Raw genomic sequence first — 22,550 nt, forward strand, 5'->3', positions numbered from 1 at the left:
CTCAAGAACTGAACTCTAGGCCAATTGTTTTGTATACAAAAATATATTGTTTTATTTTTAGAACCAACAAGGTATCAAAATATACTTTCTCGGAATGAATTACTTTAGTTAAATACTTTTCAAATAGGTAATAGACTTTTTGATTATAATAGTTACAGTTGTTGCAATAGGCAACACAATTTTAAACACAATGCAACATTGAGCTCAATGGGAATTTCTAGATAAATGCAATTAGTTACTTTATGGATTACTTTTCTAACCACAGGACTGGATCCTAGATTCAGTCCTGGGACATCTCCTGTAAACAGTTAAGTAAAAGACTTTTGGTTACAGTAGTGATTTTTATGGAATATTATTGTATTTTAAAAGTTGAGTTTAAGTTTAAGTCATACAGGCGATTTTTAAGGAATATTTGTAGTTTTTGAAAAATCGACACTTAGAAACTTTTCTGGTGAAAACCGTACAATGGATTCCTATTGAAGGAAATTCAAGTTACTGGTAAGTACAGTTAAAGGAAAATGCTACTTACCAGTATGCATCTGTTCTTGGCATGCAGAGCTGCAGATTCTTACACTGTGCATTAGATCGCCACCTGGTGTTGGGCTCGGATGATTGCATGTTGTTGCCGTCTAGGAAGAAGTCTTTTGTAGTCACAAGATAGGTGACTCCACCCTTGGACGATAGTGCGCATGGGCATCGGCTCCATCCTTAAGATTGTTTTTCGCCATGATAGGAAATGATGGAGTTTGTAGAAAGAAAAAAGGATGTCCATGCGTGTATATCTAATTAAGATAGAACTGGAACAAATACAGGCCCCGGGGAGGGCGTGTAAGAATCTGCAGCTCTACATGCCAAGAACAGATGCATACTAGTAAGTAGCATTTTCCTTTCGAGGCATATGAGCTGCAGATCTTACTCTGCATCGATTGTACAGCAGTGTCTCCCCTTAGCGGTGGTCACCTGTATCTGTTGCAGTAGTTTGAAAGAGGGTTTTAAGGACAGCTTGGTCTACTGCAGCTTGCTGCTTAGCTTGCACATCAACACAATAGTGATCAGTGAAGGTGTGTGTTGTAGACCATGTTGCTGCCTTGCAGATGCCTTCAAGGGGAATGTTCCCTAAAAGCCATGGAGGCTCCTAGCTTGCGTGTAGAGTGCGCTCTAGGAGGAACTGTTAATGTAAGTTTTGCTTTTTGATAGCATATTTGTATACATTTTACAATCCACCTTGCAATTCCAGCTTTAGAGATGGGGTTGCCCTTATGTGGTGGAGAGAAAGCTACAAACAATTGCTTTGTTTTGCGAAAGGATTTGGTCCCGTCTATATAATAGAGGAGAGCTCTTTTAACGTCCAGTGTGTGTAGCTCTTTCTTCTACAGAGTCTGGGTTTTGGAAAAACACTGGTAACTCTAGAGATTGGTTTAAATGAAACGGAGTAATGACTTTTGGAAGGAATTTAGGATTTGTTCTGAGAACCACTTTATTACGGTGTATTTGTAAAAATGGTTCTTGTATAGTGAAAGCTTGATTCTCACTAACTCTCCTAAAAGAGGTAATAGCTACTAGAAAGGCAAATGCTACTTACCAGTATGCATCTGTTCTTGGCATGTGGGCTGCTGACATTCATATCTTAGCATAGATCGCCGCCTAGTGTTGGGTCCGGATGTTTGCACCTTGTTGTCTTGGAAGAGTCTTCGAAGTATCACGAGATAGGTGACTCCTCCCCTGGACTACAGTGCACATGGGCATCTTCTCCAGCTTCAGATTGTTTTTCGCCATTGTGGCAAAGATGGAGTATAGGAAAGTAAGAGATGACCATGTAAATGTATGTAAGGACTAACCATGCAGCTGTGACAGGCACCGGGGAGGAGGGTGGGTATATGAATGTCAGCAGCCCTACATGCCAAGAACAGATGCATACTGGTAAGTAGCATTTGCCGTACAAGGCATGTGGACTGCTGAATTCATATCTTAGCATAGACTGTATAGCAGTTTCTCCTCTAGCGGTGGTCGCCTGTATCAGCTGCACTGGTTTGAAAAAGAGTTTTAAGGACAGCCTGGCCCACAGCAGCTTGTTCCTTAGCGTGCACGTCAACACAGTAGTGTTTGGTAAAAAAGTGTGTATGGTAAACCATGTAGCTGTCCTACATATGTCTAAGGGAATATTTCCTAGGAATCCATGGATGCCCCCATTTTACGCGGAGTGTGCTTTTGGGGGAACTGTTAAAGTGCGCTTTATTTATTTATTTATTTATTTGTAGGTTTGTATAGCGCTATGAATAAACTCCCGAAGGAGTATCTCCGCGCTTTTGACACCTGGGGTAGAGGAGCTTAGAAAAGAGCCACAGGAAATATGCTTTATGGCCAGAGACCTAATAAGAAACCGGCGAATAAGTGTTTAGCATAAGCTAAACAAAAAGGTTTTCAGACTTTTCCTGAATTCAAGATGATTCCTACATTGTTTTAAAGAGGGCGGGAGGGAGTTCCAAAAACTTGGGCCCACCACAGACAGAGCCCTACCTCCTTGCCTAGCTTTAGTAATTTTAGGAATGTTTAGCAAAAACTGTTCACCAGACCTGAGAGTGCGGATAGGAGCGTATGGAACAAATTTTGTTGCCAACTACTCTGGTCCCAAGTCATTAAGGCCTTTATGGATTATACAGCCGATCTTAAACTTCACTCGTTGCCGTATTGGCAACCAGTGTAGTGTCTGTAGTAAAGGTCTAGAAGGAGACCTAGGAGGTGCATTAAGCACCAACCTCGCAGCTGTATTTTGAACCACCTGTAGGCGGTTAAGATCCTCTTCATTAGCTCCTGCCATGAGGCCATTGCAGTAATCAAGACGACTGATAATCAGAGCTTGAACCAGAGTTCTCCTATAAGAATCAGGGAGGAAAGGAAAAATCCTCCGGAGGAGACCTATTACGTGGAAACATGTTCCTACAGTAATGGAGACATGATGTTTCATGGTCAGCTCTGGTTCCAATCTGACTCCTAGATTCTTGATCACTGCTTTGGGCTCAGGAACTGGTCCCAGATCGGGAGGCCACCAGTTAGGAGACCATTGGACCTTTACATCACCAAAAAGCATTACCTCCGTTTTTCCAACGTTGCATTGGAGGAAATTGGAGGACATCCACCTTGCAACTGCCTTCATTCCATCGGAGAAAGATTGTATTATCTCCGGTGTAAGGTGTTTGAAAGGGAAGAGCAGCTGCGTATCATCAGCATATGATACTGGATGGAATCCGTAAGCTCTGGTTACATCTGCCAAGGGGGCCACATAGGTGTTAAACAAGGTCGGGCTCAAACATGAGCCCTGCGGGACCCCCTTGGTGATGTTAACCTCCTCCGACCTAAAATCACCCATGGTGACAGATTGGGTGCGGTTGGAGAGAAAGCTTCTGATCCATTCCAGTGCCATACCACCGATTCCACTCTCAGACAGGCGTTCGATAAGGATGTTGTGCGAAATAGTATCGAACGCTGCCGATAAATCTAGCAGTACCAGGATCACAGAATAACCTTTGTCCTGGTACAGCCGAAGATCGTCTGTTATCGACAGCAAGGCCGTTTCGGTGCTATATTTTGGCCTAAAACCTGACTGAGATGGATCGAGGCAGCCAGATTGTTCCAAATAGGTGGATAGATGTTTATTTGAATGCTTTTCGGTGATTTTCCCCAGGAATGGTAAAAGGGAGATAGGTCTAAGATTAGACAAATTGGTCCATGGAATAGAAGAATTCTTCCTGATCGGTCTGACAAGAGCTTTTTCCAGCATTGTGGGACTACTCCAGATGTCAATGAGAGGTTTACTAGCCTCTGGACATCAGGACCCAGTATGCTCCCTAGTGGACCCATGAGTCTGGCTGGGAGCCGGTCTGCCGGGCTTCCGCTTTTTATATCCGTAATTAGACTTAGGACCTCACTCAGTGAGATTTCTGGAAAATCATTAAAGGAATGAGACATTATAGCTTTAGTGGATGACATATGCACCAAAGCAGAGTGATCTTGACTGCTATCATCAGTATTTGTAGTCTCAATTCTCCTGTAGATGGCATCAATTTTATCAGAGAAAAAACTTGATATGCTATCACAAAGATGTTGTGAAGCCATGTCTGCACTTTCGCAAGCAACGGGCTTCAGAAATGTATTGACAATCTGGTACAAAGTTTTTGAGTCATTACCAGCTGCCTCTAACTGAGCGGTGATATAGTGCTTGCGAGCAGATCGCATGGCTTTGTGATAGGTGTTAAGAGCCATCCTATAGTTGACTTTGTCTCCTTCCAGATGAGAGGTTCTCCATGTCTTCTCAAATTTCCTAGCTATGCGTTTTAAACTACGTAAGTCTTCCGAGTACCAGACTTCATGTTTCTTGGTAGAGCTAGTTTTAAAGGTCTTTATCGGGGCAATTTGTTCTACTACATCACCGATTGCTAAATCCCACTTCGAAAGTGCGCTATTAATATCGTCCGTACATATGACAGAGGGGGAGCGGTATTTTCGCTCAAAGGTGATGTTAGTAATTTTATGCCACTGCCTTCGTTTAGATGGAATATGGGCATGTACAGTGGATCGGGGAGTATTTATAGGCATGAAAAACTCAAGCATAAAATGGTCTGTCCAAGGATATTGTTTGGGTATGTTACATTCGATGCCAGGAAAGTTGGCAATAATCATGTCCAAAGTATGCCCCGCTTGATGTGTGGGTCCACTATTATGTTGTTTAAGTCCCAGAAGAGAGATATCAGTCATGAAAGATTGTACCTCCTTGTTATTTTCTTCCTCACTGTGAATATTGAAATCCCCAAGTAGTAAGAAGTCTTTATCTGTGCTTATATGTAGTGCAATTGCTTCTACTAACAATTTGGGCATATTTTTCAGAGGGCCAGGTGGACGGTAAACCAAGGCTCCTTTCCTACTACATTTAGTAGATGAATCAATCCTGAATATCATCATCTCAAAGTCAGGGGTACAACATTGATCTAAAACAGAGACAGAAATATCGTCTTGAAATACAATTGCTATCCCGCCACCAGTTTTTTTAGGTCTGTCCTGTCTAACAATCTTATAGCCCATTGGTATACCAAGAGTAATAGCGGGGGTGGTGTGAGGTTTAAGCCACGTTTCGGTTAAGAAACATATATCTGGCTTGTAGGTAGAAATAAGATCCCAAACCTCAGCTGAATGCTTAACTAAAGATCTTATATTACACAATAGGTTACTACCCCCATAAGTCTGAGTAGTCGTGATATTCTCAGAACAGTGTTGATAGGAAACACTATGCGTTAAAAATTGTGTGTGGCAAGACCTACACGAGAAAGGCCCTTCAGGGCAACAATGGGATGATGGGGAACAATTAAAAGAAAACAAATTAGGGCGTAAGTGACGTAAAGTGTGAGAGAGATATACCCGCCTGGTACCCGTAATATCACCAGTCGGGAATGCCATGGCCCCTGGCCGCGTCCTGTCGCGGACGGGCGCAGACGGGCTTCTCTCTGGCGCGTCTCAGGCGCTTCGCTGCGCGCGACCGCTGCGCGCTTGCTGTGACGAGGGGGCTAAATACCTCCCAATGTGCAGCAGACTAGAGCGCTAATCGCTCTGTGCTGGCGGAAGTGACCTGGCTCTGCCTGACCCGCCCTCCGCTCAACGGCACTGGTTGCCGAGTCGGACCGGGCGGGCAGGACAAGAGATCGAGCACAGGTTAGGTAAAGTTGGTAAATACCAATATTATGTTGTAGCGTATAGCGCTGCTAGCAATCAGCAATGACTATACACTAGTTAAGAACACGGCGCTATTTAAAATTCACGATACAATTTTACAGTTTTAAAATCACATTTGCAATTATCATATGCAGCGTAAGTCTATCGCTCTCAGACCAAGCGTCAGCGGGTCGGGGAGACACTGCCACCGTCCTCCCTACCGCAAATGCCGCCTGCTCCTCGCTGCCTAAATACCTCCCAATGTGCAGCAGACTAGAGCGCTAACCGCTCTGTGCTGGCGGAAGTGACCTGGCTCTGCCTGACCTGCCCTCCGCTCAACGGCACTGGTTGCCGAGTCGGACCGGGGCGGGCAGGACAAGAGATCGAGCACAGGTTAGGTAAAGTTGGTAAATACCAATATTATGTTGTAGCGTGTAGCGCTGCTAGCAATCAGCAATGACTATACACTAGTTAAGAACACGGCGCTATTTAAAATTCACAATTCAATTTTACAGTTTTAAAATCACATTTGCAATTATCATATGCAGCGTAAGTCTATCGCTCTCAGACCAAGCGTCAGCGGGTCGGGGAGACACTGCCACCGTCCTCCCTACCTTTGCCTTTTGATAGCATATTTGAATGCATTTAACTATCCATCTGGCTATTCCAGCTTTGGAATTGGGATTACCCTTATGTTGTGGTGAAAAAGCGACAAATAGTTGCTTTGTCTTTCTGAATGATTTTGTTCTGTCAACGTAATATAACAGAGCTCTTTTAACGTCTAGTGTGTGAAGAGCTCTTTCAGCCACGGATTGAGGGTTTTGAAAGAAAACTGGCAATTCTATGGACTGAATGATGTGGGAAGTGGATATAACTTTTGGCTTAAATGTAAGGTTTGTACGAAGCATTGTTGTGGTGTATTTGCATGAAAGGTTCCTGAATGGTTAGTGCCTGTAGCTCACTCACTCGCCTGAGGGAGGTAATAGCAATTAAAAATGCCACCTTCCATGTTAAGAATTGTAGTTCACATTAATGAAGTGGTTCGAAGGGGTGTCCCGTGAGTCTGGTAAGTATTATGTGTAAGTTCCAGACTGGAGAAGGTGGATGCTTTGGAGGGATAATTCTTTTAAGTCCCTCCATAAAAGGTTTGATAGGTGGGATTCTGAATAGGGACACATTTTGTCTGTTTTGAAGATATGCTGCTATAGCAGCAAGGTGTAGCCTTATGGATGAGTATGCTAAATTACATCTTTGAAGATGTAGCAGGTAACATATTACATTTTGGATGGAGGCATCCAATGGATTGATTTGGTTATTACAATAAATAACAAATCTTATCCATTTAGCTGCGTAGCATGCTCTGGTAGTGGGACGCCTTGCTTCCTTGATAATGTTCATACAGTCTGGAGGCAAGTTAAGATATCCGAACTCTAAGACCTCAGGAGCCAGATCGCTAGGTTCCTCCGATTGGGATCTGGGTGCCTGATTTCTCCATGGTTCTGTGTTAACAGTTGTGGCGAGAGGTGCAGTCTTTGGTGAGGAACCTCAGAGTTCTAGGAGTGTTGTGTACCATGGCTGTCTTGCCTATGTGGGAGCAACCAGGATCATTGTGAGTGACTGTTGCCTTAGTTTGCGGACCACTAATGGTATCATTGGGGTTAATGGAAAAGCGTACGCAAATCTGCCCAACCAGTTCATCCATATCGCATTGCCTTGTGACAACGGGTGTGGGAACCTGGCGGCGAAGGATGGGCATTTTGAGTTTTCGTTTGTGGCAAACAGATCTATGTCTGGATGTCCCCACTTTTGGAAGAATGGTTGGAGAACTTGAGGATCAATCTCCCATTCGTGTACTTGCTGCCTGTGTCGGCTTAGTAGGTCCGCTATCTGGTTGTCTATCCCTGGGAGGTGTTCTGCCAGGAGATACATGTTTTGTGGAATTGCCCACTTCCATATGCTCTGTGCTAGGCGAGACAGTTGCAGAGAGTGTGTCCCCCCTGTTTTTTGATGTAGTACATGACTGTCATGTTGACCGTCCGGATTAACACAGCCTTGTTGCGTAAGTATTTCTGAAAGGCTCTCATTGCTAGGAATACGGCTAGTAACTCTAAGTGGTTTATATGTAGTGTCTTTAGTTTGACTGTCCAGAGACCTTGGACTGTATATTGAAGGAGATGGGCTCCCCAACGTGTCAGTGATGCGTCCGCTGTTAGTACAACCTGTGGAACTGGCTCTTGCAACAGTCGCCCCTTGGAAAGGTTTTGTGGGTTCCACCACTGCAGAGAGCAGTAAGTGCTACTGTCTACCAACACTAGGTATTTTAGTTGTCCTTGAGCTTAGTTCCACTGGCGTGCTAGGCATTCCTGTAAGGGGCGCATTCGAAGCGGAGTATGAGGGACGATGAATATGCAGGAGGCCATCATGCCTATAAGCTGCATGAACACTCGAGCTGGTAGGGAGTGTTGTGGCTGAAATTTTTGAATGAGAGATTGTATGTTGGCTATCCTGGTTGGATTTGCATATGCTTTTGCTACGGAGGTGTCTATTGTTGCTCCCAGATATTGCTGTAGGTGGGAGGGTTGCAGATGAGATTTTGGGTAATTTATTGAAAATCCTAGACTGTGCAGTAGCTGGATTGTCTGGGAGGTATGGCTGGCACACTGTGCGTATGAGTTGGCTTTTATGAGCCAATCGTCGAGGTTGGGGAACACATGGATGTGTTGCCTTCTGAGGTGTGCTGCTACTACTGCTAGGCATTTTGTAAAAACCCTTGGTGCTGTAGTTTCCCCGAAGGGGAGAACTTTGAATTGATAGTGCTGACCCTCTATTGTGAACCTGAGGTATCTCCTGTGAGCTGGATGTATGGGGATGTGAAAGTATGCATCCTTGAGGTCTAATGTGGTGAGGAAGTCGCCTTGCTGGAGTAGTGGGAGTACCTGTTGTAGAATGATCATATGGAAATGATCTGACAGTATGTATTGGTTCAAATGTCTGAGGTCTAATATTGGTCTGAGTGAGCCGTCTTTTTTGGGAATGAGGAAGTATAGAGAGTATACCCCTGTCCCTTGATGTTGTAATGGGACTGGCTCTATGGCACCTTTTTCTAGCATAGATAGCACCTCCTGTTGTAACAGCGTGGTGTGTTCTTTAGACATTGGACGGTGTTTGGGTGGTATGTTGGGTGGAGTAGAAGTGAGTTCCAGGCAGTAACCATACTGGATAATTTGTCTCACCCACCTGTCTGTAGTGATAGCGTTCCAGACTGGTAGGAATTGTGTTATTCTGCCTCCGACTGGTGTTAAGTGGTCTGGAGGGAGTGTGAAAAAGTCACTGTTTGGTGGCAGTGGAGGCTCGGGTGTTATTACCACGTCCTCTGCCTTGGTTATTGTTCCCTCTATAACCTCCTCTATTGGAGCCTCTATTAAAGGTGCCTTGTGTAGCACTTTTGAATGATGAAGTTTGGGATGTGTTGCCTCTGCCTGAGCTTTTAAAGGAGGAGCGACGATAATTGCTCCTAGATTGTTGAAATTGAAGTGCAACCATGGACTTAGCGGTGTAAGTATCTTTTTTCATCTGGTGGTATCAACCGCAGGGCCAAATAAGAAATCCTGATTAATATGTTGATTGGGTATGGTAGATTGCACTTCATTTTGAAATCCTGAAATGCGGAGCCAGGCATGCCGGCGTAGCAATACACTAGTGTTGACAGACCTAGCGGCTGTATCAGCTACATCAAGGGCGCATTTTATGGATGCGTTCGTGATGAATTTCCCTTCCTGTATTAGGTTGTTTGCTTTTGCTTTATAGGGTTCTGGTAGGTGTTGTAATAATTCCTCCAGTTGGTCATAGTGTGCTCTGTCATAGCGTGCTAGGAGAGCTTGGGTATTGGCAATCTTCCAGGTGTTTGCTGCCTGAGAGGCCACTTTTCCCTGATGCTTCTAAAATTTTTGACTCCTTGTCAGGAGGGGGGGCAGGGGCGGGGGGGGGGCATCACCTGTTTGTGAATTAGCTTTTTTCCTAGCATTATATACAACTAGTGAGTCTTGTGGTAGCTGAGATCTGATATAAGAAGGGTCTGTAAGGGCCGGTTTGTATTTTTCCTCAATTCTTGGATTGAGGACACGCGCTCTGGCTGGGTCTTTAAAGATGTCTGGTGCGTGCTTTAGTACTCCTTTTAGCATAGTTAGTACACGTACACTCTTCTCTGATGTTCGGAAGGTGTTAAATAGAAAGTCCTCCTCTATAGGGTCAGTGTGCATGTGTATGCCATGATACTGAGCTGCCCTGTCCACTAGTTAGTTAAAAGCGACAGTGTCGTCAGTAAGAGATGGCTTTGTGGGGTATGGAGAGGGATCGGGTAGGACTTGTGTATAATCGTGTCATCAGGATCATTATGGTCACTCCATGTGTCATCCGGGTTTCCTTGATCATCGGGTTCTATAAAATCATCCTGAGGATCTTCACCCATGTCTTCTTGCTCATCATAATCTCTAGGTGGAGGAGAATATGGAACATAAGGCATGTTAGGAGTGAAAGGAGGAGGTGTGAAAGGCTTGAAGGGGATGTGCCAAAGTCCTTCTTCTTAGGAGGAACAGGAGAAGGGGCTTCAGTGTTCAGTCTTCTTTTGTTTTTATTGTAGACTGTTATATGTCCTGTATCAGGGACTATATACAGTCTTTGTTGTTATGGGTACAGGATCTGGATGAAAAAGCTCTTCCTCTACTGTCCGTGGCTTCGGCGCCGAGGATTTTGGGTCGGCCGCCTGCTTGTCTTTATGCTCTGTTTTCGGGTCAAGTGTTAGGCTGGACGTCTTTTGTATGATGGGCCAGCCTTCTTCGGCTCGAGGGCCATCTTCGGCTCGAGGGCCATCTTCGGCTCGAGGGCCATCTTCGGCTCGAGGGCCATCTTCGGCTCGAGGGCCATCTTCGGCTCGAGGGCCATCTTCGGCTCGAGGGCCATCTTCGGCTCGAGGGCCATCTTGGGAACGACGGTCTTTTTTGGATCTGCGACCTTCTTAAGGATCAACAGCCTTTTTCGGATAGACGACCTTCTTGGTGTCGACGGGCGTTTTTGGGTCGACGGCCTTTTAATGGTCGACTACTTTTTTGGGTTGAGCGTCTTTGCCCGATGCTGAGGCCACTTTGGGAACAGTTTTGCTCGTTCCCGGGGCACAGGAAGGCTTGGGTGTGGTCTTTGGAGCAGAGCAGGAAGGCGGGGCTTCTAAAGCGGTGTTTCGGTCGCGGCTAAGGCTTTTAGGCGATGCTTTGACTGGAGCCTTGTGTGGAGGTGGAGGCGGGGTAGAGGCTTTGGTACTCACGGTTTGCCCCGTTGTGATCTGGTCATCGGAGTCCGATTGGTTCTCTACGGTGACTATTTCCAGATCTTCTGAACCCTCCGCCTCTGGGAGTTCATGTTAGTTGTCGAAAATGTTATCCGGTTCTGGTGCCTGCCGCTGCATCTCTTATCGAGTAGCTCTTCGGTTTCAGAAAGTTTTCTTTGACCGGAACAGAGCACAAGCGGGACAGTGTTCTTTGTTGTGCTCCGGAGATAGGCACCTGTTGCATACTCCTTTCAATTAGCAGGAGGCCCACGTGGCGTCGAAAAGACCCAACAGCCCGCGTCGACGACCGGATAGAAGTGGAAGTGTTGTCGAGTCGAGAGATACCGAGCGGAAACAATACCATTGAATGTTAGAAGGTTTTGGCCTTAGAAAGTTGGAAAACTTCGGTCCCGAAGTTGGAGTTGTCGAAGTACATCCAAACCCAATGGCGGAAAAAAACAATCTGAAGATGGAGAAGATACCCATGCGCACTGTAGTCCAGGGGAGGAGTCAAGCATCTCGTGATACTTCAAAGACTCTTCCAAGACAACAAGGTGCAAACATCCAGACCCAACACTAGGCGGCGATCTATGCTAAGATATGAATTTATCAGCCCACATGCCTCGAACAGCTGTTATCTATGTGAGGAATTGCAGTTCACATTTGTGTAGAGGTGGAAAAGGTGGTGCCATGAGCCTTGTAAGAACAATGTTTAGGTTCCACACTGGAGAGGGTGGTAACCTGGGAGAAATTCTTTTTAATCCTTCCATAAATGCTTTAATAGCAGGCACTCTAAATAAAGACAGATGTTGTCTATTTTGTAAATATGCTGCAAATGCTGCCAGATGTAGGCGTATAGATGAATATGCCAAGTTACATCTTTGTAAATGTAGAAGGTAGCAAATTATATTTTGGATGGAAGCATCTAGGGGATCAATTTGGTTATTGTTGCAGTAAATGGCAAATCTTTTCCATTTAGCAGCATAGCAAGCTCTAGTAGTAGGTTTCCTGGCTTCTTTAATGATATGCATACAGTTTGGTGGTAGGTTAAGATAACCAAACTAAGACCTCAGGCGCCAGATCGCCATATTCAGTTGACTTGGGTCTAGATGTCTCCATGGTTCTGCGTTAGCAGGGATGGTGTCAGACGTAGCTTTTGGTGTGGAACTAGGTATACTTCTAGCAGAGTTGTATACCACGGTTGGCGTGCACATGTGGGAGCTACTAAAATCAGTTTGAGCGACTGTTGTAGCTTGCACACTATTAGTGGTATTAGTGGTAGTGGCGGAAAAGCGTACGCAAACCTGCCTGACCAGTTCATCCATATGGCTTTGCCCTTGGACAGCGGGTGTGGAAACCTGGCGGCGAAGGTTGGGCATTTTGCGTTTTCGTGTGTGGCGAACAGATCTATGTCTGGATGTCCCCACTTGTGAAAGAATGGTTGAAGAACTTGCGGATGTAGTTCCCATTCGTGAATCTGTTGTGTCTGTCGACTCAACAGATCTGCTATCTGATTGTGAACTCCTGGAAGGTGTTCTGCTAATATATATGTTTTGCGTAATGGCCCATCTCCAAATGTTCTGTGCAAGCTGGGACAGCTGTAGAGAGTGTGTCCCTCCCCCTGTTTTTGTATATAGTACATAGCTGTCATGTTGTCCGTCCGGATTAAGACTGCTTTGTTTTGTACTTGTCCTTGGAATGTTTTGAGTGCTAAGAATATTGCTAGCAGCTCTAGGTGATATATATGGAACGATCTTTGTTGAATGGTCCATTGCCCTGGAGTTGTATGATGTAGGAGATGGGCTCCCCATCCTATGAGAGATGCGTCTGCTGCAAGTACTATTTGTGGAACAGGTTCGAGGAAAGGCCGCCCTTTTGTCAAGTTTTTGGTGTTCCACCACTGCAGAGAGCGATGTCTGCGGCTGTCCACCAACACCAGGTCTGTTAGTTGTCCTTGAGCCTGGTTCCACTGTTGTGCTAGATGTAGGAAGGTAGATCCCTGACTATGGTTGCCCCCAACTTTTTGCCTGGTGTTTTGCTGGTTTTCTGACTTAGTTGACCTGGGGCCCTGCTATTCAGGACCCCAGGCCTACTGCTCTCTCTGTAAAATGGATTCCATGTACCTTAGGTACATATCTAATTGGATACTGAGTCACCTTATCAGTCCCTGTACAGAGTACCTTAGGTGCCCAGGGCATAGGTGTACCCAGGGCCTACCAGGGGCTGCAGCATGCATTATGCCACCCCTGGCTGGCCATCCAGATCTGACACAACTGGCTGCACGACAGCTGGGGCAAGGTGGTGTAATCACCCTTTGCTTTAGATATAGTATACCTATATCTAACCCTAAAATGGACACACAGATCTCCTATCAGTCACTCCTATGGCAGGCCTTAACAATCCTGAAGGCAGAGTGCTTGGAATCATGTGAGATAGTGCTCAGGCATGAGCTGAGCCTGTCTGCGGCTTTCGGGATCTATCCCTTAGCCGTTTCCATGAGATCGCGTACCATATACTCTTAAGTGCATTATAATCCTCGCGGTTATGTGCCAACTCTGGTATCGCTTTATCAAAACATGTCGAGTAAGGTGTCATACGAATTGTAATACTAACCCCTCGCCAATTCTGGCGACGGGGTTAGCATTCCACCCTTCTAGAGGGACACGACATGTATGTAACCTGTAACCCCGGTTCAAGTCAGACATAGCCTTAGCTCCACAAAATGGATGCTGCCACCGAGACACAAGTCTGCCCTCCTGCTGCTGGGAGTCCTCCCAGAGCAGGAGGCAAGGACAAAGGGTTTCCTGTCAGGGGCGGTGCCAGCACCGTCCCAGACAGGATTTTGTGTATCCTAGGTAGGCAGGGCTTTAGAGGAAGGTGACTGCAAGTGGCACCCCGGTGCTCACTGTGCATAGGCCGGCTGAAACCAGTTCCAGGGGCACTCCAGCCCCTGGCCTGGGGAAAGCCCGCCAAAGGAGAGGGGTGTAACCACCCCCCTCCTAGTCCCACCCATAGGGCAGGACTTAGTCGCGTGCCAGCCCCTTTTTGCAGGATAAAGGTAGGAACTGGCCCCCTTCCAAATCAGATCATCTTTGAATCCTGAAACTACTTTCCACGAAAGGAACTCAAGACTTCTTCCCAAGATTCTCCCTTGTGACTAAGGAGTAGTCACCCTGCAGCAGCAGGCACCAACCAAGTATCGCGGTTTGTTGCCAGTCTCTCCTTCGGATCAAGACTGCTCCAGCACGACGAGAACCGGCTTCCCTGGCACCTCTGACCTCAACCTACATCATCAGCCCAGCTGTGATCCGTGGGTGTGACGAGACCTCGAGGGACCGGCCATCTTCAGAACTGCACGACGCTTGCCCAGCACGACTCCCGAGTGACCCTCGACTGAGTGCTTTGGGGTCAGAGAAGCCCCGACCCTGAGCAGCTCCAGCACCGAAGTTCAGCCCCCTTGCATCCACGAGATCTGCGTGGGGCCCTTCTGCTCTTTGCTGCCAACCGCGTTGTCCAGGTCGCTTGCCCGTTGGCTAGTGGCCCTCTCACGACGCTCCACGACGACAAACACTGCTGGTCTGGTTGCTCCAGACTAGCCCTTGCTCCCCTCCAAAAGAGGAGCACCCTGGACCCTCCTGGTCCACTCAAGACGCCATTTTAGGTCCACCGCGTGGGCCTTGCATTTGCCAAGACTTGTTGCCCAATCCTGGGTCCAGCGACGTCGACAGCAAGAACCTTCGTGGGACAGCTCGCACCTCCATCCTGGTCGCCGACAACGCCTCCTGGTCCGAGAGACTGCAGAGCCCAGCAGCGCCCACTCACCTGGCTGAGGTGACTTCGTCCGGTGCCATCCTGGTGCCCACTCAAATCACTGGCTAGTGATTCAGAACTTGGTCCCCTCTGCTTACAGGTTTCTTCTTCCCTGATCCAGGCTTGGATCACTCCGAACTTTCTTCACTGGCCGCCTGCCAGCAACTTCTTTCTTCAGGCTCCTGGTTCTTCAACGAGGGTTTCCGACGCAACTTCAACCCTATGCAGCCGCAGCCCCTGGGCTAGGTAACCTGAGTACTCCGGTGCTCCAGCATAGACCAACACCCTAAGTGTTCGGATCCATTCTTGTTTTCGACCTACCTAGTCGGGTTCGCCCGAGAACAGTAACTTTGTGACTACTAGCCTCCATAGACTTTTTCCCGCCTTACGCGTGAGAGTTCCCACTCTGCACACGACGTCCACAGGCCTCCAGCAACTAATCTAAGTGTTTAGCATTGTAGGACTAGCGTTTCTAAAGTCTATGAGAATAGTTACTTACCTGCTAGTAGTTCGCATTCCACTTTTGTAATATATGGTTTTTCGTGCCCCTAGGGCATTTGTGTAAATTGTGCGACTTAAAGTATTTTCTTAAGAGTTTTGTTATGTGCTTAGCTCCCTGACTCAAAGAGTTCAGGGTAGTCTTGTTATAAATAAATATCTGTTTATTTTCATAACAACTTGTGTGGTGTCCTTTCACGTGGTGTTCAAGGGGTAATGTGATGGTAAAACAGCTGGCTTAACACGCCCTCTAGAGTCTTAGCCTTAGACTGCTCGTATCCATGCTACTAGGATAGCTGGTCTATAAGGTTGACTTACAACCAATCATCAATAAGGGTTGTTTGGACTGATACAAAGTGCTCACTAGAATAGTGAACATTATATATCAGGCCAACTTCTCACACTAGACATTCCTGTAACAGACGCATTTGCAGTCTTGCATACGGTACAATAAAGATGCACGATGCCATCATGCCTATTAGTCTCATGAACACTCTGGCTGGGAGAGAGTGTTGATGTTGAAACTTTGTGACTAAGGCTTGAATGCTCTGTATCGTCGCTGGACTGGGATACGCTAGAGCTTTAGACTTGTTTATTGTAGCCCCTAAATATTGATGTACATGAGAGGGATGTAGGTGCGACTTGGTGTAGTTGATTGTGTACCCTAAGTCGTGCATGTTTGAATTGTCTGATGTGTGTGTTGGACACACTGATTGAATGACTTGGCTTTTATGAGCCAATCGTCTGGATATGGGAAGTAATGTATCTGTTGTCTTCTGAGATGTGCTGCTACTACTACTGCTAGGCACTTTGTGAACACTCTTGGTGCAGTTGTTACCCCGAATGGATTTGAATTGATAATGCTGTCCTTCCAGTACAAACCTCAGATACTTCCTGTAAGAAGGATGTATGGGAATGTGGAAGTAGGCGTCCTTTAGATCTAGTGTGGTAAGGAAGTCGCATTGTTGCAGCAATGGGAGCACTGTTGTAAAGTGATCATGTGAAAATGATCTGAGTGTTTATATTGATTGAGGGACCGAAGGTCGAGAATTGGTCTTAATGTCCTGTCTGGGTGTTAGAAAATATAGCGAGTAAACCCCTGTTCCTTGATGTTGTACAGGAACTATTTCTATTGCGTCCTTTTGAAGAAGTGAAAGGACTCCTTGTTTGAGCAGTACAAGATGTTCTGCAGAATTTGGACGCTGCCTGGGTGGTATATGTGGAGGGGTAGCTGTAAGTTCGAGGCAGTAGCCATACTGGATAATTTGTCTTACCCACCTGTCTGTTGTGATGGAATTCCAGACAGGTAGGAACAGTGTTAGTCTGTCCCCCACAGGAGTGGAGTGTTGTTGGGGGAGCAGAGAGAAGTCACTGTTTTGTGGTGGAAAAGGTTTGATTATGGTTGTTACCTCGACCTCTTCATTTATTGTTGTTGCCTCTATAGCCTCCTCTAAAATATCCTTTATTATTTATATGCCTGTGTATTGGATTTAAAGGAAGCTGTATTGTCTGCTCCAGTTTGTTTGGAGCCTTCTCTATAGAAGGAGCGACGCAAGGAGCCTCTAGCTTGTGTGGATTGCAAAGCTCCCATAGATTTGGCTGTATCTGTATCTTTTTTCATTTTCTCAAGTGCTGTGTCTACCTCTGGTCCAAACAATTGATGTTGGTTGAATGGCTGATTTAAGATGGTAGTTTGCACTTCCTGCTTAGATCCTGAAATGCGTCGCCACGCATGACGTCTAAGTAGGATACTAGTGTTTACAGCTCTAGATGCAGTGTCTGCTACATCAAGTGCGCAATTGATTGAGGCATTTGAATTTAACTTGCCTTCTTGTATAAGGTTGTTTGCCTGCGCCCTATATTGGTCAGGTAGATGTTGTACTAATGTCTCCATCTGATCATAATGAGCCCTGTCATATCTTGCAAGGAGGGCTTGTGTGTTAGCTATACGCCATGTATTGGTAGCTTGTGCACCTATTCTTTTACCTGAAGCATCCATCACCTTAGATTCTTTATCAGGGGTGGTGCTTCACCTGTTTGTGAGTTTGCTCTTTTCCTAGCATTTGATACAACTAGGGAATCTAAGGGTAGGTGTCCTTTAACCCCTTGGGAACGGTTCCGTCACGAGCATAGGAGGGGTTAATGTAGGCCGGATCCCCAGGAGCAGGCCTGTACTTTTTCTCAATACTAGGGTTTAGGATCCTAGCACGTACAGGATCTTTAAATACCTCTGGAGCATGTTTGATGACCCCTTTAATCATAGGAAGAATTTGAACAGACCTTTGTGATTGTTCAAACAAATCTCATACAAAATCTTCCTCATCTGAATGCATGGTGACCCCATGATAAATGGCAGCCCTATTCAGTAAGTGCCCAAAACCAATATTGTCTTCTGGGGGAGAAGGGTTTGATGGATGTGACTGTGGGTCAGGAATATCTGGCACATCTTGTGGGTTTGGGTACTCCCAATCTGGATCATCAATACTCATCTACATTTTGAGGTGTATTTGGTGAAGAATGAGGAGGAGAGTGTTCAGGAGAATGTTGAGGTGAATTGTTAGGAGGAACAGGAGATGAAGGAGAAGAATGGTGCATAGGAGATGTGACAGAGTCCTTCTTGACAGACACTGCAGGTGTTGTGTCTAATTTCCTCTTCCTGTGTAGTGTAGTGGATACATGACCTGTCTTTGGGTCAATGTAGATCTTCTTTTGTAGAGGATCAGGTTGGAAAAGGTCTTCTCCTTGCGGAAACTTTGCCGGCGCCAATTTTTTTCGGTAACGGGCGTGGTTGCTGCTTGTCTTTAGCCTTAGGAGTTGTTACTGTGTCCTTTGGCATAGATTTCGGCACCGAAGGTATTGTTTTCAGAGTCGTAGGCTGTTTCGAGGGCTTGAGCGCATCGGAATCAGGCCTTGTAGGTATCGGTACCGAAGATATTGGCTTTGGAGTGGAAGCTGGTCTCGTCGGCTTTGAGGCGTCAGACGCTGGCTTCATAGTTTTGTCTTTAGAAGTAGACTGTTTCAGAGCCGAGACTTCTTTCGGTTTTGGAGCCGAGGGAGCTGGTGGGATCGGCACGTGCGGCTTGCTGGGTAAGGAGCTACCGGAAGGCTTGAGTATTTTCTTCGGAGCCGGGCTCGATGGCGGGGCTTTCGAAGTGTTTTTTCGGTCGCGATTGGGCCCGGAGGCGGAGTGTTGATGTTGCCTTCGATTAGGGTGGTGGGTATGGGGCAGGGGCAGTAGTACTCATGCGCTGACCCGAGTCGTCTGCCTCTGATACGATTTGGAGATCGTCTGACTCTTCTTCGGGAACGAGTAGAACTTATTCGTTGAAGATATCCACCGGTTCCGGAGCCGATCTCTGCATGTCGTGTCGACAGGCCCTCCGATCTCGAATGGTTTTCTTGGATCGAAAGGACGCACAGGCTGTGCAGCTGGATTCGTCGTATTCTGGCGATAAGCACAGGTTACACACCTCATGATAGTCACTGTGTGGGAACTTTCCTCCACACTCTGGGCATTTTTTGAATGGCATCCTTTCCATGAGGTGTAGGCCTCACAGCGTGGATAGCCCCAACGGCCCGCGTCGAATACCGGAATAGAGCTGATGGAGTCGAGACGATGTTTGTCGATAACGAAAGTAGTTTGGTGAAGTTTAAATACGTTTTTGTGCGTCAAAGTACTTGAAAAGTAGATTTCGAACCGGAGCGGAAAAGTTTCATTCGAACCCAGCAGCTGAAAAAAACAATCTAAGGATGGAGTCGATGCCCATGCGCTTTATCGTCCAAGGGAGGAGTCACCTATTTCGTGACTACAAAAGACTAATTCAAAGAAGACAACAACATGCAATCATCCAAGCCCAACACCAGGTGGCGATCTAATGCACAGTGTAAGATCTGCAGCTCATGTGCCTTGAACATTACTTTTTAGGGTCAGTGCTGGGTTAACAGATGCAGCACTTGGTTCTCTCCTGATAAAAGGTCAGTAAATATGAATTCGTTGTTCGGCTGATTTTAGATGAATATTTTAAAGTTTCAAAACTCCACACTTTTCCAAGTGAAACCAGTCAATGTTACCCTATGGAAGAAATGTGAGTTATCGGCTTTTAAGTAAGTACTCGACTGGCAGAGTTAAGGTTCTGGGCATAGACTCAAGGGCCTCCCAGGGTCAGGTAGGTACAGTTGGTACACCCTCAGCGGCACAGGGGTAGCCGGGTGCAGAGGTAGTTAGGCCCAATGTTATCCAATGAGGGGCAGGGGGCCTTTGTTGGTGGCTGCTGGCAAGCAAGCCATGCGGCTGTGGGAGCTGGGCTCCTGGTCACTTGCTCAGTGCAAATGGGAGAGTAGATAAGGACAAAGGTTGCACTGCCAGGGGCACTCTGGCGGCTGGGTGTAGGGTGCTTTTGAGCCGTCGGGCGCTCAAGGTTATTCAATGGAGCTCTTGGGAGATGAACAAAGGCTGCAGGCTCGGGGACGGAGATTCTTCAGGAGCGGCCAACACTTCGAGAGGTAAGTTGGGATCTTGGAGGATAGGTAGGCACTGAGGAGTTGGGCACAGTTGGCCTTGGGGCGTCGGGTGCAGGGGTGTCTTGAAGTCGGGAAAACCCTCTGCTGGTCGAGGTTGGAGGGGTCCCTTGCTGTGAGGCTGCAGGCGTCGCCTGGGTCGTGGAGGAGGGTCCTTGGGCACTGGAACCCAGGTCACAATCGTCGGGAGGACGTCTTCAGGGTCTTTGCCCCCTCAGGCACAGGCCGGGGTCGGTAGGTGCAGAGTGTGCTGGATTTGCGGTTCCTGGCTGGCACCAGGGATATTGCTGTTTGAGCAGAACCACTGCTCATGGGAGTCCCAGTCTTTAAGAGGTTCAAGGCAGGCAGGTCCTCAGGGGTTTTCGAGGTTGCTGTCCGCAGGAGACGCCGGGATTTAGCTGGATCAGGTTTAAGGATCAACAGGCCTGCAGGACTGGGTCCAAGTCAGTTAGTGTCATCCTCTTGTTAGCAGCTGCACGTCAGGTCTTCTTGATCTTTCTTGTATTCAAATCGGGATCTACTGAAGGAAGGTCAGGGTGCCCCTAAATACTGAATTTAGGGGCGTTACAGGTAGGGTAAGGGCAGGGATCAATGGGTCCCTGTCCTGGGGTGAGTACACCCCCTATCCTGCTCCTCTCCTGTGAGAGGGGGGCAGGAGCCTACTCTGATTGGGCATAGCTCCCCATACTCAAGATGGTGGGAGCCCGGAGTTGTGCGTCGCCTCGCCTCCCCCACCTGAGGGGTGGGGTTGGCAGAGGCTGGCACACCTCCTTCCCTTCCTTTGTTTTTCCAGCTTGTCTTCCCGCCAGAGTGGGGGTCAGAACCGGTGGGTGCCAGTTGCTGAGAACAGCAAGAGGCCTGGAGAAGTTCACAAAGGTGGCATGCCTTTGAAGCTCCCCCTGCCCATCCTGGGGGAGTAGACCTAGCACATCGTCCCAGGATGTGCATTGTTGAAGGCCCAAGAGAGCGGATGGCTCTCTACCCAGGGGTCCGGCCACATGTCTGCTGTGTGGCAGCCTAGGCAGCTTCTCAGTCAGGACACTGGTAGTTGGTTAGGTTTCAGGGGGCATCTCTAAGAGGCCCTCTGTAGTGCTTTTTACATTAAATCCTACAATGGCATCAGTGTGGGTTTAATGTGCTGAGAAGTTTGATACCAAACTTCTCAGTCTTCAGTGTATCCATTATGGTTCTGTGGAATTCGTAATGACAACCCCCCAGCACCATATACTCTTAATGGCATCACTGCACTTACAATGCCCAAGAATGGCCCTGGGTACTGGAGGGGCACAGGGCTCATGCACCTCTGCCCACACCACTGGCATAGTGCACCCAGCTAGAGGGGTGACTGATGTATGCCAGGGCAGTGTGTTAGTGGGCATGGCACACAGGGATGTGTGCCATGCCGACTGTTTAGTTCTGTACCAAGGCACTCAGTCTGCCAAGGCAGTGTATGGGGGTCAGGGTACAGGGCCCCTAAGGGTGGCGCAATAAGTGCTGCAGCCCTTAGGGGTCTTCTCTGGTCACAGTGCCCTGGGTACCTAGGGTACCATTTACCAGGGGCTTACCTGTGGCCAGAGATGCCAATTGGGCTTAGGCTTTAGTGTAGTTTTTAGGGAAGGAACACAGGCCCTGGGTTCCTGATTGGCAGGGACCCATGGCATACCAAGGAAAAGTGCATCAGGAAAAAAGTGGGGGGTTACTGCAACAGAAACCCACTTCCCTACAGTACCTGATTAGCAGGAGCCCATAGCACACTCAGTCAAAGTACATCAGCAATTCACCAAAAGGTGGGGGCAACCATGCAGAAAGAGGCCACTTTCTCACAGCTTCGCCCTGGGAAAGCTAGCACAAGTAGGAGGGGACTCAAATAAAACTAAGTCCCAAGGTTGCAAAAGTAGAACCAACATAATTCAGCCAGGGAATCTTGGTAGCAAAATCCAATTTTAAGCAATCCCTCAGCACAACCCGACTTAAATTGGCAGAGTATCGTTCCTATATCGAATGCAATAAAGAAATGGTGCCAATCGGATGTTATCCTCAATATATGGTAAACTCACAGCTTGTTGTGAGAAAATTAACATAGCTTGAGAGCAGCGATAGATTTCTTTAAAGAAAAGAGTCCTCCACATGATGCAGCGGAGTGATTTTCGTCACTCCTCAAATTGCTGCGCCATCTGTCGCAACCGCCTTAACTTTGGCAGAATACTCAACACTTCTGAAATAGGCCTAGGCCACAGATTCATTAACATGGAGATCATAGCACAGTGAACACATAAGGAAGAGTTATGATGGAAATTCAGGTGCCTTATTTCTGCTAGAAAGGGAGCAAATAGGCTGCAAGCTTACCTGCACAGCTTGGCTCATATGTAGAGGTGGCAGATAAGAAATATATGGGCTGTACATTGCACCCTGTCCAGTCTGCAGCACGGGGATGGTAGTAGTCGAGTGACTCCGGGGACCAGGGGAGGTCGGCGTGCTTGTTGCTTTGTTCTGAAAATGATAAATATTAAATATTCAATATAGAACCTGCCGGGACAGCAACACTGTACATTAAAGAGGCAGACAGAGGCCAAATCAATACAAACACCACAATGAAATACAAGACCTTTATGGGAGTAGAGACCCAATGCTGCCGTTTGATAAGTAGCTCCCATACGCATTTAAACGTGTGATGACAGGCCTTAGCACACATTCTGGACTACAA

The 22,550-nt window shown here is 47.0% G+C and overlaps 1 protein-coding gene across 5 annotated transcripts in view; it reads right to left on the reverse strand.

Annotated features, from left to right (window-relative positions):
- Window positions 1-22,550, reverse strand: part of ATXN2L (ataxin 2 like) — a 976,149-nt gene that overhangs the window by 446,752 nt on the left and 506,847 nt on the right. For all 5 annotated transcript variants that reach the window (XM_078652258.1, XM_078652261.1, XM_078652257.1 and 2 more), the window contains one exon: window positions 22,193-22,336. In XM_078652258.1, the coding sequence (XP_078508384.1) occupies window positions 22,193-22,336 (144 nt within the window). The remainder of the gene's footprint in view (window positions 1-22,192; window positions 22,337-22,550) is intronic.

Source organism: Lissotriton helveticus, chromosome 7 (assembly GCF_964261635.1).
Source record: "Lissotriton helveticus chromosome 7, aLisHel1.1, whole genome shotgun sequence".
Classification (NCBI taxonomy): domain Eukaryota; kingdom Metazoa; phylum Chordata; class Amphibia; order Caudata; family Salamandridae; genus Lissotriton; species Lissotriton helveticus.